At 44.7% G+C, this 15,039-nt stretch overlaps 1 protein-coding gene across 1 annotated transcript in view; it reads right to left on the bottom strand.

The window, feature by feature from the left end:
- The window catches only part of SLC6A11 (solute carrier family 6 (neurotransmitter transporter), member 11), a 165,492-nt gene that overhangs the window by 21,193 nt on the left and 129,260 nt on the right, over positions 1-15,039 (bottom strand). Inside the window, exons 10-11 of the mRNA XM_008572990.1 lie at positions 11,079-11,182; positions 5,563-5,687 (exon numbers count right to left, since the gene is read on the bottom strand). Of these exons, the coding sequence (XP_008571212.1) occupies positions 5,563-5,687; positions 11,079-11,182 (229 nt within the window). The remainder of the gene's footprint in view (positions 1-5,562; positions 5,688-11,078; positions 11,183-15,039) is intronic.

Genomic DNA, 15,039 nt, shown 5'->3' with positions numbered 1-15,039 from the left:
TCCGTTGCCGGACACGGAAAAAAAAAAAAAAAAAAAAAAAAAAAAAAAAAGTGCTGCTCCATTGTTGCCTTGCTTTTTGTATGTTGAACTTAAAAAGTGTGATTCTGGTCTAATCCTTTTGCCTTTATAAGTTATTTGACCTTTTTGCCTGCACACCTTGAGGATTTTATCTTTACCTTTGAAAGCTAAGAGCTTTATTAGGATGTCTTAGAGTTGATCATTCTGGGTTAATTTTCTCTAGTACCCCAGGAGTCTTTTCAATGTGTAGATTCAACTCCTTTATTTCTGAAAAGTTTTCTTGGATTATAGTTTTAAATATTACCTCTGCTCCACTGTTTTAATTTTCTTCTTCAGGAACTCTGATAATATACATACTATTTGTTCTTTGCTTATATTCCACTTCTTCTTTCAGGGGGATCAGTTTTACATCTTTCTTTATGTTATTTTCATTCACTTGGTTGTTTTCCTGCTTTTCTTCAGTACCCCTTATCAAGACTATTCTCCACTGGAACCTTGCTATTTATTCTCCATATTTGAGATAATCTGACTTTTCTTTTTTCCCCCCATTTTCTCCCTGAGTTTAAACAGCTTTCTTTTAATTTCTTCCTATCTGCTCCCTGCCCCCTGCCATTAGTTACGTGTTTTGAATTTCTGGTTCTAGGTGTTTTCTACATCCTCAGGTTGTTTTAGTATATTTAATTCCATTGGAGTGCTGACTTACAGTTATTTTTTCTATATCACAGTCGGTTTTCAGAGGGGGAGTAAGGCTCTTTGTTGGTATGTGGGAAATTTCTATCTCTGACTTTCTCCAGTGGCTCTGTATGGACTTGACTTTTCTCAAAGTTCATTTTTATGTTATTGGGCTATTTTATAACATTCCTAGTTTGAGAGTGACCTCTTCCATCACTACAATCATCCCCCCTTATCCATAGGGTCTTATCCAACATCCTCAGTGGATGCCTGAAACCACAGATAGTAACAAACCCTATATATACTGTGTTTTTTCCTGTACATACATACCTATGATAAGGTTTAATTTATAAATTAGGCACAGTACTCTTGTGCTTTGAGGCTATTAAGTAAAATGAGGGCTACCTGAACACAAGCACTGTGATACCACAAGAGTCAGTCTGATCAAGTGACTCACAGGTCGGCAGCACATATAGTGTGGATACACTGGACAAAGGCATGATTCACATCCCAGGCAGGACAGAGCTGGATGGCATGAGATCTGATCATGCTACTCAGAATGGTGCACAATTTAAAACTTATGAATTGTCTACTTCTGGAGTTTTCCATTTAACATTTTCAGAATAAGATTGACAGTGAGTAACTGAAATCATGGAAAGTGAAACTGTGGATAAGAGGAACTTCTGTATAGTAGAGTCCATATATTTTAGCATGGTTTGTTTTGCTGGTGGGGGAAGGGCGAGATCCCCTCCCCACTCCCTGATTTTATGGCTCATTTTTGTTTTATAGAACTTTACATTTTATCTTTTTCTTGATTTACTCTTCATCACCTAATTGTCAAAGGGTTCTTCTTCCTTTCTTTCTTGCTTTTTTCTCCCCTATAAGCTATGTGTTTCAAATGATTCCTCTTTTAAGTTGTGCCTGTCCCTTTAAATGGATCCTGCTCAGTTAAATCACACACAGAACTGTGTTGCTTAATTTACACATATTGGGGATTTTCTAGATATCTTTTTGTTATGGATTTCCAATTTAATTCCATGGTAGTCATAAAACATATTCTGTATGATTTTAATTTTTTGAAATATACTGAGACTTATTTTATGGCCCAATATATGGTCTATCTTGGTAAATGTTCCACATCCATTTGAAAAGAATTGTACTCTACAGTTGTTGGGTGCAATGTTTAAAAAATGTCATTTAAGTCAATGTGGTTGACAGTGTTGTTCAGATCTCTACGTTTTTATTGATATTTTTTATAGTTGTTCAATCATTAGTGCTTTGTCTAATATTAACATAGCCAAGTCAGTTTTCTTATGCTTATTGTTTGCATGATATATCTTTTCCTGTTCTTTTAAACTTCATCTATCTTTGCCTTTAAATTTAAAGTGTGGCTCTTTTAGACATCTAATATTTGGGTCCTGTTTTTTTTAAAAATCTGGTGTGATAATCTCTCTGCCATTTAATTGGTGTATTTGGTCCATTTATATTTAATGTAATTACTGATATGGTATGATTTAAGTCTACTGTTTTATATTTGTTTTCTCTTTGACCTGTTTTGGCTTGTTAGCTCTATTATTTTCTAAGCAGTTGTGCTAACAATACATATCTGTAATTTATCAAAGTCTAGAGTTAATAATGTAATGATTTAAGTCTACTGTTTTATATTTGTTTTCTCTTTGACCTGTTTTGGCTTGTTAGCTCTACTCTATTATTTTCTAAGCAGTTGTGCTAACAATACATATCTGTAATTTATCAAAGTCTAGAGTTAATAATGTAACACTCTGCATTTCTATCACACATCTGACACTTCCCATTTCTGATTATTATTCTGACATTTTCTGCCTTCAAACAGACTTCAGGCCCTAACCATATCAATAATTACAAAATATAAACGGACTAAATACTCCAATTAAAAGGTAGAGATTATCAGATTGGATAAAAAAGCAAGACCCAACTATATGTAAAATCTATACTCCAGGAGAAAGCATCCCGACTGTAAAGAGTTCGGAGAGACAGAAAGGGGGACATGTAGGAAAGATCAGCAAATCTTGGGTGCTGGGCTTAGAGCAGAAAAAAATCTGAGCCCTGATAAAAGTGCATTCTTCCTCCCTGGCTCACTCTCCAAGCAGTGCTGAGACATCTCATTGAGTATTGGCATCTAATTAAGTATTTTTCAAAAATCATTCATCAGAAAGTGAGCCCAGGTCCTTTTGAGGAAGGCGAGGTATTGCATAGTCAACTGCAGCTTACATTTTCTCCAAATTGCAGGGACTTGTATAGAGGACCTTGGTCTGATCCACATCCCCAACCAGGGCCACAGAGCAGGCTTTCCTGCTTGGCACCAGGAGCAACATAGGAAGGTGACACAGAAGAGGTCAGATCCAGGCTGTACCACTTATGGGTTGTGTGACCTCGGGTGAACCACTTCACCTCTGAGCTACAAGGTTCTCATCCATAATGAGCATATAAAGCTCAGGGCTACTGTATGAAGGGCACCTGCTGGGCTTGTGTAGGGCACAGTCAGCATAGCCACAAGGGGAGGCCCCAATAAAGCCTATCTTGCAGAGGTGCCATGAGTATTTCATGAGGAGGTGTATGAAAAACAACTAACCTAGGACCTGACAAGTGAGACATAGTAAATCAACTATGGTACGTCCATTCAATGGAACACCACACAGCCATTAAACTCATGACAGAGATCTCTTTTTACTGAAGCAGAAAGCTCCTCATGCTTTATTGTAAAAGGAAAAACTCAGCCTATATAATACCAAGGATAATATAATCCAGTTTTGATCACCAAATTTATAGTTACCTACACACGGAAAATCCTAGCAGGATAACCCAAAGTGTTGTGTTGGACTTGGATTGGACATTTTTTCTTTTGTCAGTATCTCTGCATTCTTCTACAATTAATATGCTTTCAATTTGAAATTTAAAAACAACAACAAAATGTGTTTTTAGTTCGCTTGTCTCCTTTCTATCTATGACTCTTCTCTGAGAGTCATTTCTAAAGAGTAACAGTGGTGCCATAGACATCCTCTTGCACTTAACACCATGAGGCAAGAATTACCACATTCATTTTGTAGGGGAGAAAGCAGATTCTCAGAGACAGCAAAGCTACTGTAGAGAAGATAACGTGGCTGCTGCCCTGTGGTTTAATGTGAGGAAGATGCAGGGCTGTTCTATGAAGTGCAGGTGCCCTGGCCACAGTGGGCAATGGGATGGAGTCGTCAGAGCAGGGGCTCAAGAGCCAGATGACCTGGATTAAGTCTCAGCTCTCTCACTTCCAGCCTGTGTGACCTTGGATGAGTGACCTCACCTCTCTGAACCTCGGTTCCCTCATATGTAAAATGGGGATAGCTCAACCTTCTGAAGTGGCACTTTAGCTAAGGACAGTATGACATAACGTGTGAAGTGGTTCCTGCCCAGAGTAGGTGCCCAGTGACTGAGAGTCTTGATCATGTTCATATCCTTTGGTCTAGCTCCAGACCCCTGATTTCACCAGGTGCTGTCTCTGATAAACACGATCAAGAGGAAGGTGGACCCTGAGCAGTCATGGGGCAGAGCTCACCCTGCCCAGCTGGGTGGGTCAGAGGGGTGCATCCCTGACTGTGCACACTGGACAAAAACAGCCACAGCCTGGACCAGGGCTCACAAGGGAGGCAGTGCGGTCACAATGAACTGGGGTGTGACCGACATTGATTAGACAGAGGCCAGGGAGCCTAGAGGTCCTATGCTGCTCTTGATAAACCATCCCGCCTGACATTTTTGTAGGTAAAAAACCTATGAGGGTTCTTCAAATAATTCGTGGAAAAATAAAATTAAAAAATACTACTACTCTTTCTATGAACTTTTTGAAGTACCCTCATATTTATACTTATCTGAGGTTAGAATCTGACTCGGTTTGTCACACAAATATTTTTGTACTTTTTCATATGCACTGAATTTTCCAGGAATTCAAGCACCTGTAAATCAAGGAAAGAGTTTTTCCCCATTTTTCCCCTCACCTCAGCAGTGATAACCCTGCCTGCAATGAGTTTGATATAAATACATGTCAATCTACACTTGAGGCTATCACACTCATGGTGATGCTGCATCTAGAATAGAGAAAGGGAGGCTCTCCAAGCAGACGGGATGGCATGTGCAAAGGCCCTGTGGTGGGAGGGAGGGAGTTATGTTGCAGAAGTGAAGCAGACCCCTGTGGTGGGGCAGAGTGCGCGTGCAGGACTGAGGGAGGTGATGAGGCTGGCAAGGCTTCAGGAGCTAGGCAATGCAGGGTCTTGTGGTCATAAAAGAAGAAAGCCTTTCATCAGAGCAGGACACGTTCTGATTTGCATTTTGAAAAAAAAAATCACTTGGGTAGAGCATGGAACGCAAGGGATGATAGTGGAGGCAGGGAGTCCAGTAAGGCAATGCAGGGTCTTGTGGTCATAAAAGAAGAAAGCCTTTCATCAGAGCAGGACACGTTCAGATTTGCATTTTGAAAAAAAAAATCACTTGGGTAGAGCATGGAACGCAAGGGATGATAGTGGAGGCAGGGAGTCCAGTGAAAGGTTCCTGCAGCCACACAGGTGACAGGCGGCGGTGGTCGGGGCCGGTGAGGATGCAGTGGAGTCGGGGGGAAGTGGATGAAGTGGGGTGACATCAGTGAGGGAGAATCTACAGAATTTGGAGAGGCCCTGGATTTGGGAGGGAGGAGGTGTCCAGGTTTCCCTCCTAGGCAATTCCCAGGATCCAGGATTGTAGATGGATGGTGAGCCCTGAACCCAGGAGATGAAAAAAAGCAGGAAGATCGTATTTTCATTATAACCATCGCCTGAGGCCTCCCTCACCTGTCCTGGGCCTTCTCTACCCCACCTGTGGCAAACTTACCTGACTCTGCCACCTCAGCAATGGCCACCCCCTGCTCGTACGCCATGAAGCCCAGGACTGAGAAGATGGCAAACCCCGCCACGAAGCTGGTGCCACTGTTCAGGCAACAGAGCATGATGCAGTCCCTGTGAGGAAGCAGCGAGAAGCACTGGGGTCAGGTGCATTGCTAGAACATTCTCCACCTGCGCACTGCAGCCATCACGGGGTGCAGGCAGGGAAGTGCAGACAGCTCTGTTTTCCTGATGGAGCACTCATGGTTCAGAGAAGTTAGGTGGCTGGCCCATGGTCACATAGCTGCTCCTGCATTTCTAGAATATAAGGTAGGTCATGGACCAAAAGCATGAGGAGGGGATGGGAAGGAAGGGAGGATGGCATGTGGAAAAATCTAGAACTAGTAAGAAAATACTTGGAGACAAACCAGCATTCCTCCAAATCCCTAGTAGGAGAGAAAGCAAGGGAAAGCAAAAGAGGATTGTGCTCCTGGGAGCTCAAAGCAAGGAGGGCAGGAGGAGCCTCCGTGGGAGACACGGCTGCTTCTCAGCCAGGGGAGCAACCGTGGACTTCACACCTGAAGCTCCTGCAGGTCTCCAGGAGGAGAGGCTATATCACAGCCCCCATCCTGGGCCAGGTCATTTACCAGAGCAGCGACTCACAGACCTTGTCACTCAGTCTCTGCTCTACTGCTACAAGGGAGGAGCCCCCTCCAGGTTGGACCCCCACAGAGGGATTTATTGGAGCAGTGACTGTCCCCTGCTCTTGGGAGGGACTCACTAGCTAAGAAGAGCCAGCATGAAGCTATGACCCAGGCAGGAAAACCAGACCACACATGATGGAGCTTTGTCAGGATGAACATGGTCCCCTCAGGTCCCAGCCCCTCCTACCACAGCCTTGGCCAAGTCACGGAATCAACCTCCCAGAATCTCAGCCACTGCAGAGCCTGGACTTGAGACTTAGGCATACAACACAGGTCAATGCCCCACTTTGTAGGGGAGGAGCTCCAAGGGGGTCTTGTCCAATCTCCTGTCAGAGACACGACTAGCCTCAACAGCATCCCTGTGGGTGGTGAGCTGGCCTCTGCTAACACACCCAGGGAACAGAAGCTGCCCATCTCCAGCTATATGACAGGGTACTTGGATAACAGGATCTTCTGGGCCTTGTCCTAGATCAAATAATTTTCAGTAAGCAGACACCCCCCTATCTGATTCCTTGAGGTTGAGTCTACTTCCCTGCCCTACTGACTTTAGGCTTAGCCACATGCTTTGGACAGCAGGATGTTAGCAGATGTGACACAAACAGAGGTTTGAGATGTGCTTGCATGATTGGACTTGTCCTATATTATTTCTGTGATTTTCTATGAGAAGAACTTCCCTAGGGAGCTGCTGTCCCTTTAGCTTGGACCCTAGAATGTAAACACATGGAGCAGACTTGAGCCTGGTCTGGGCCCTGAAGCCAAACCCACCCAACCCACAGCCTGAAGGAGAGCTTCTCCAGCTGACAGCAGACTCGTGAGCAAAAAAACCACTTGTGGACAGTCTCTGAGTGCTGGGGCTGTTTGTTACACAGCATTACTATGGCAGTGGATGACTGGTGCAGGTCCTTTTAGAGAACTCTTCTGACACTGTAAATGTTGGCCTTTATCTGCAAGCCTGATTTACCTCTGCTCAGAAAGAAATTCAGCTTAGTCCAGGGAAGGGCAGAGTTACTCCTGAGGTTGGGATAAATCTGCTCCTGGTGCCTGTTTCCTAAAGCCTGAGGCAAAATGGCCCTGGTTTATCAGACAGTAGGAAGCAGGATGATAAAGGGAGAAAAGCACTTTCTCCCGTGTTCTACACTCTGCAATTCTCCTGTGTCATGCTGAGGACCTGCAGTGCGCTGGGGTCTGTACTAGTTTCCTGAGGTCGGGAAGGGGAGTCACGTACTTAAGGTCTCACAGTCAGTTATTGGTGATGCCAGGGACATGAATCCAGTTGTCTCAGACACCAAAGTCCACGCTCTTTCTAGGAGCTGAACAAAAATGACGCACCTTCAGAATTAAGATTTTTGAGTCCTGACTCGAACCATTATCTCTGGGCATCCACATGACTGATGAAAAACAAATGTTCCTTTTTATAAGATCCCTATCCTCCTATAGAGGCCTCTCAAGTGACTTCCTCACGCCACAGAGAGACAGACGGAGGGACAGAGAGGCTCTTGACTGACCTGGGGTCCCTTTCAGCCCTGTGGCCCTCCTCTGGACCCTGGAGCCCCCACACCTGCAAGCAGATGGAGCTTAGTGGCATGTCTTCTGAAGTGAGGATTTTCCCTGCCTAGTTTGCTCCACTCCCATCCCTCTAATTCCTTCCCAAGCCCTGTGGCCCTCCTCTGGACCCTGGAGCCCCCACACCTGCAAGCAGATGGAGCTTAGTGCATGTCTTCTGAAGTGAGGATTTTCCCTGCCTAGTTTGCTCCACTCCCATCCCTCTAATTCCTTCCCCTGCCCCAGCAGTGTCTAGGTGAAAGGCTTATGTAACAGTGCTTTGAAGTCGGCAGGAGCTGAGCTGGGATTTTAAGACCTCCAGTAGCTATTATGCTGTCAGGAGAGAGGGTATTAATTTACTCCGTCTGAGTTGGAAGATCCGCTTGCAGAACAATTTGGAAACGGAAATAAAATGAGCCTTCTGATTCTGCAGTCACCCAGGGGATTTGCTTTCTTCTGCTGATGGGAGAGAGAGGAAAAAACCTGCCTGCTGGACAGGAAAGCAGGAGGGACCCACAGTGGCCAGCATGTAGCACCCACGTTCTCCATGGGGAGCAGCGCCGCTCAAGCCCCACACACAGGCTTAAGACAAGGCAGCTGGGGCCAAATCTTCTTCAACTGCAGTAGGTGGCAAGGAACTGGCCACCCCCAGTAGTGAGGAGTAGGATGCAGGAGGCAGGAAGACTCGGCAACGTGAGTGTGAGCAAGGGGCTTGACCCCGCAGGCTACTGCCTCCTCATCCGCGTGATGCTGTAGTTCCTTTCTCAGTTCCTTGTGTGTGAGCCAGTACTGAACTAGGTCTGAGGGATACAGTGGACAGGGACACCCAGCCCGGGTCCTCATGGAGCTGACAGCCTGGCTAGAGGTGACAGTGACCAAGTGATGGTTGCAGTGCCCAGCATGGAGGGCCTGTGCTGACCATCCACTACTGACGAGGTGAATACTGTGTCCCTCTCTGACATCCCACAGGGCTCAGACTTGGCCCTAGCCAGAAGCCTGCTGTGCAGATCTCCCCACCCCAGTGGCTGTCCATGGTTACATGGGTATTGTGGCTGGCAAAGTGCCTGACCTCTCACCACCAGACCCAACTCCTCTGTGAAAGCCTGGAATAGAGAAAGGATCATATGGACAACCTGGTCTGACCTTCTACCTCTCTAGTATCTGGTCCTCCAGCCATACCCAATTACCCCTTTGCTCAAAGACCTCCAGGAACAACAGAGCTCACGGCCTAATGGCATGCTGGATTCTATAACAGCTTTTCTTTTCAGAGTGTTGGACCTACCCAATATCACTGCCTCAGTTTCCCCAAGTTACAAACTGTATAGACTATGCCATTGCTGTCTGTGTCTCTCATGGTACTGATTCTAGTGGCTCACACTCAGTAGACACACAATAGACACAGTTGACTTAACAAATGAGTTAATAAAATGACCACTAAGCTAAGCTACCTTTCAGAAAAGAGGCAGCAGAGAGGCTGGGGGTGGACGCTGGGAGGCCTTGGTTAGAGTCCAGACCCTAGCACATCAATTTCCCTATCTTGAAGATGGGGATAACGCAGGAAGGACCCTATCATTTACAAAGTTCTCTCAAAGGCATGATCTCACTTGAGCCCCACAACCACCAAGTTATATGGCTGGGAGTTCCAAGTTCCCATCCCACCAGTGAAGTGTGATATAACCCTCTCACATACCCTCACCTACACTGAACAGGACTGATTTTTAGACCACTGCTGTCTTACTACTTGAGAAAAATGATCTCACTATTTTAAGAGCATGTTGCTTATTTTTCTATCGGTATTTTAGTGTTTTTCATATTGATCTGTTTGTATTATTTACATATTATAAATATAAACCCCTTGAGTATCATATTATATACAGTATGTCCTTTAATTTTACAGATAATTTTCACAAAAATGTGGAGATAGAAATTCAGAGATAAAATAAAGTATGTAGGTGATATTTGTATTAACTTGATTTTTTAAAAATTGTAAAAGCAATCTGTACCCAGAGTTAAAAAACAAAACCAAACCTGTTTAAACTGTATATGAGGCACAGGTGGGACAAAGTCCATCTCCTCACCTCTGACCTACCAGTTCTATTCTCTAGACGTGGCTGTTGAATAGTTTCATGTGGTTTTTTTCCAGAAATTTTTAAAGTCCTAGATTTTTACATGAACCAATTTGTCACTTTCTTCTTTTGTAATTTAATTTTTTTTTTATGTTTTCTACATCCTTTCCCATTCTGAGATCAATATTTTATTCCTCGTTTTAGGATGGCTTCCTTTTAAAAAATACCTAATCCGTTAATCACTCTGACACTTATTATGGTGAATATATGGGATGAGGTATGAGGATCTAACTTGATTATTCCCCCCAAATACTTATCCTACCTCAGAATCATTTGTTAAAAACCCCCCTCCTTTCTCGACTAATCTGGGATCAGGGATAGTTTCACTGTCACTACTCCATGCTGTTATCCCTGATTAAGGAGCTCTTGGACTACAGAAGAGATACTCTGTCCGTCCACCCATGAGATAGTCACCTACTACCTACCAGGCACTGAGTTCAGGTGTGCAGAGTCCTCAACAAACAGACCATCATCCTAGCGTTAGGAACCAGGGTGCAGATTTTGCTTCTGCCATGCACTGCTGGGTGACCTTGGGCAAGTCCCCTGTCCCTGTGGATCTCAGCCTTGCTGTAGAACTCAGGCTTCAGGCATGAGAGGCCAGGTAGCTAAGGGCCAGACATACTCGGGCTCACCTCCCTACCTGCACCCCTCCCAGCCCTGGTGCAGCCAGCTGCTGGTTAGACCAAGGGGCAAGGGGGGCACCAGCCACTCCAGTTGGGACAGGAGAGGACACTACAGTCAACTGAGAAGCAGCAGGACACGGGTTTCTAAACAGAAGGCAGAAGAACAAGGCCCTTGGTGTCAGAAGACCTGAGCTGAAGTGTCGGCTTTGCTGCTTACTAGCTGTGTGACCTTGGGCAAGTTACTTATCCACCCTGGGATAAATCTTCACTGTACAAGTTGGCACTGAAGCCTGAGTGAGAGTTGGGGGTGGACTCACTCTGCAGCCTGGAATGGACTTGGATTACATTTGTTATCTTCCCAGCTCCCCGGGTAGCCCACTCTTTGACCCTTGGGCAGGGGGAGGCCAATGAACACCCACCTGTCTCTTCCTGGGGCCCTGCAAGGTGGGCAGACAAATGTGAACTAGTCTATCAGTATGGAGAGCTCTCGGGGTTTGGTGGAGAGCTGGCAGGGCCCGGCTGAATGCTCACCTGTAGCAGTTGTTGTTATAATTGTTATAACTTCCCAGAGCAGTCAGACAGCCCAGGCAGATGGCATAGGAGAAAAAGATCTGCGTTCCAGCATCTACCCAGACCTGTAGGAAGGCACAAAGAGGCTGGTGTAAAAAGAAGTCAGATGTGTGATAAGAAGGGGCCCTGTTCTCTGAAATCCCCCACCCATACCGTACCCTCCAAAAACACTCCACAAAGCGATGATCAAACTTCGTAACCTTCTCAGGACCACTTTTTTTTTTTTTTTAGGAGTTCTATTCTTGGGGACATTTTGATTAAATATAAATGTCCTTCTTTCCAGAATCTTCTGGAGGTTATGGATAATAGCACACTGAATAGCAGGAATTTGGATGTTTAGGATCCTGGCTCCAGCTGTGTGACCTTGGAAAAGTTACTTAACCTCTCTGTGGCTTAGTTTTCTCATCTGCAAAATGGGGAGGGAACTACCCTGTCAGGAGGATTCCTGCAAAAAGGAGTTGAAGCTCCTGGGACCCAGAGCCGCTCATAAGGTAAGTCATGTTTAGGCCAAAATGAAAGCATTCTTTTCCTTGGAATTAAGACTACCATAAGGTTCTGTCCAGGGGAGGCATTGGCATAGCTGACCTGAGCACAAGGGGTGGCAGAGAAGGGAGGGGTGGGGAGGGGAGGAGTGGGGGAGGCCCACCAAACCTATATCACCTTTCAAAAGAGTCCACCCCCCCCATCCCCCCGCTTCCCGTGTGGTGCATTTGGTAACTACTTTCTCCTTTGGCAAAAACTCCCGTGGACAGCATGACACACACAATGGGAATGGCAGTGGCTTCTGTGACACTCCCCTCCCCCCGGGCTCTCTTTGAGATCAGCCCCTAGAAGTTATCACGGAAAATCCACAGCTAAAATCCAAGTGCAGCTGATGAGACTCATGCTCGAGCCTCAAGTGCCATCCAGAGAACAAGGTAGGCACTCAGTGCAAGTAGCAAACATTTATTGAGCACTTACGATGTGCCAGGCAGCTTGCTGAGCCTTTGTGTATTACTGTATTTGAGTATTCATAGCAACCCTATGCAGTAGGTGCCATTATTGGCCCCATTTAACAGCTTAGGAGACTGAGGAACAGAGAGGTTGAGTAACACGCCCAAGGCCACACAGCTGGGAAGTGGCAGATGCAAGTCCATGGAAACCCACCTCTACAGATGCATGCTTAATCAGTCCCAACTTGGAATTGCAGACTTGGAATCAGCCTCAAAAGTTCTCTGCAGTAACCTCTTACCCAACACAGGACTTGATTCTGAATGCTCCAAACAGAATAGTCTCTGCTTGATTACTGCCAGTGACGGGGAGCTCACTATCTCCTGACATGGCCTTCTTCTTCTTTAGAGAGCTCTGACCATCTCCATTTCTCTCTCTTCCATGTAGTAGCACTTTAAAAGTTCAGAGAAAGCATAGTGCCCGTTGGACCTCAAAACTCTCCCTTTCCAGACAAAATACTGTATTTCTTCTCTCTTGGAGATTATATTATACAATACAAACCTCTCTACCATGGGTCTGCTCAAATTTGTTAAGTCATTCAACAAATACTTATTAGAACTGAAGATCATAATGCTGCTTCTGAGCCCAAGAAACGAATGTATTTTTTTCATCTCTAACATAGGTTCATTGGGTTTAGAGCCCCAGAGCTAAATGAGGAATTTAGGGAAAGCTCTTTCATGAAGTGGGGGCAGAGAAGGGTACCAGCAGATTGGAGCTAATTGAGACATGGGTAGGAGAACATGGAAAGAGGGAATATTTACAAAACTCTTTCAAGAAATGTTGCCATGAAGGAGAGGTAGGAAAGTAGCGAAGGAGTAAATAAAATTTAGGGAGGATTTTAAAAAATGGTAGAAACTTAAGGATGCTTAAATGCTAATAGGAAAGGTCCAGTGGAAAAAAAATGGTTGAAGATTCAGGAGAGAAATGGATGTATTTTTAATTCTTCTTGCTCTGCCTCAGGTTCCCCATTTGCTACCTCAGTGAATTTCCCTTTTTACTCAGGAAGGCCAGTAAACAATACGGTGAAACAAGAAACAGTACAGCTGCTGACCCAGGAAACAGGAAACCAGATCTCAGGGGCAACCACCAAGATTCTTGGTGCTTGATTAAACACTAGCCATCCTATCTGCCATGCTTGTTAACGCCTCCGCAAACTGAGTGTCCCTCCTCCACTGTCCTCTGGCTCAGTGTGCAGGCCAGAGTGAGAGAAGCCCCAGACTTGTGGGGAAGCTGGCTCCCTCACTGTGACCAGGCCCCACCAGTCAGCAAAGTGGCCCCTCCCCGACAACATAAATAAACTCTGTGTTAGAAAACACCAAAGACAGCTTTCAATCCACACGCCCCAAAGAAATGCCCCCAAACCCATGATTTTCACTTGCAGGTAATTTCTCTTGCAGTTTGATCACCGAGTACATCAACACTAATATATGCTGGTTTTGCCTACCCAGCATCCATCTCTCCTTTCTGGATAAGAGCACCTCAATTTTCCTTTGGGAAGGCACCCCTCGCCCACTGAGAGGCAGCCTCAGGGGTAGTCGCATGACCCGGGCCTGGCCAATCAAAGCATTTCTCCTGGCCACAGTGATTGGTTCAGAGACGAGCACATAATGCAAGCCAAGCCAATGAAACTCAATCCTGGGACTTTTACTGGAGCTACTGCAAATGGGGCACCTTCTTTTCTTCTGGGGGCCATCACTGACCATGAGGGAAGAGCCTGCCTGAGAATAAAGCCAACACACAGAAAAGCAGTGTAGAGAAAAGAAAGACAAATAATCGTGATATGACTTGAGTCCCTGGATCCAGCCAAGTCTGAAATCAGACCTACCCTAGAACATTTCAGTTGCAGAGACCTATGAATTCTTTTTCTTAAGTCAATTCAATTGCATTTCAAACTGAAGAAATTCTGACGAATTGCAATGTTAAGAGAAAAACCCAGGTGGTGTAAGCCCAAATCCTTTAATCAATCCCAAATTACTGATGGGCCAGCATTTATTGAGTGCCTTCTGTGTGCAGGCCCTGTGCTAGACTCTGAAATACATACTATACAATTAAATTAGAACTCTATTTCTGTACTCAGGTGAGAAAAATAAAACATTTGCAAAACAGGGAGCTCAGTACCTAGGAGAGGACGATGAGGAGGAAGAGTAATAATTGTTAGGGGAATCAGAGAAGGCACTCCTTTAAGGATTGGAAAAGAAATGAAAGAGGGAATGCTGGGCCTTGGGGTTCATGTGAGAGGGGGTGTCCTCAAATGATCTTTCCCTCCTGCTCCCCTGCCTCTGTGGGAAAAAGCCTGTCATTTTATTCTGGTACTTACCATTAAATCAGTACCTTTATACAATACCTTTAGTTCTTCCCTTTTTTGATACTGTCTCTTGGTTCCCTATGTGAGGAATACTGAAATTAGCTAGTAGCCTCTATTCCCCTTTCCTCTAGAATCTAACTTGAAGAAATGTCTATTTGATTCTAGTTAATACAAGTTAGCCTGTGAACTTGTTCTACTTTTCATGTGTACAATCTCCACTTTCTCATTTTTTTATACTTGAACTGTATCTGCATTATCAGAACATACAACCATTCCATACTATATTATTTCCCTTAGTGTTAATTCTACAGGTGATTATAAACTTAGTGCTCACCCCACCCCTTATGTTAATGCCTTTCCAGTCAGTTTGTCTGTCTGTAGCTTGCTCTCTAGTACCATTCCTCTGGAAAGATTCATGGGAAATAATATTTTCTGGATTTTTGCATGTTCATAATGGTTTACCTGTGGCTTTCACACTCAAAAGACAGTTTGACTGTATATAAAATCTCGGTTCTCTTTTTATTTTCCTGAGTATCAACATGTTGCTTAGTTGTCTTCTGGCACAAAGTGCTGCTGTAGAAAGGTCTCATGTCAGTCTAACTTGTTTATCCTTATAAATCACTTATT

Source organism: Galeopterus variegatus, unplaced genomic scaffold (genome assembly GCF_000696425.1).
Source record: "Galeopterus variegatus unplaced genomic scaffold, G_variegatus-3.0.2 Scaffold862, whole genome shotgun sequence".
NCBI classification, from domain to species: domain Eukaryota; kingdom Metazoa; phylum Chordata; class Mammalia; order Dermoptera; family Cynocephalidae; genus Galeopterus; species Galeopterus variegatus.
The sequence above is the reverse complement of the archived record's forward strand: the minus strand, read 5'-3'. Positions and strand labels throughout refer to the sequence as shown.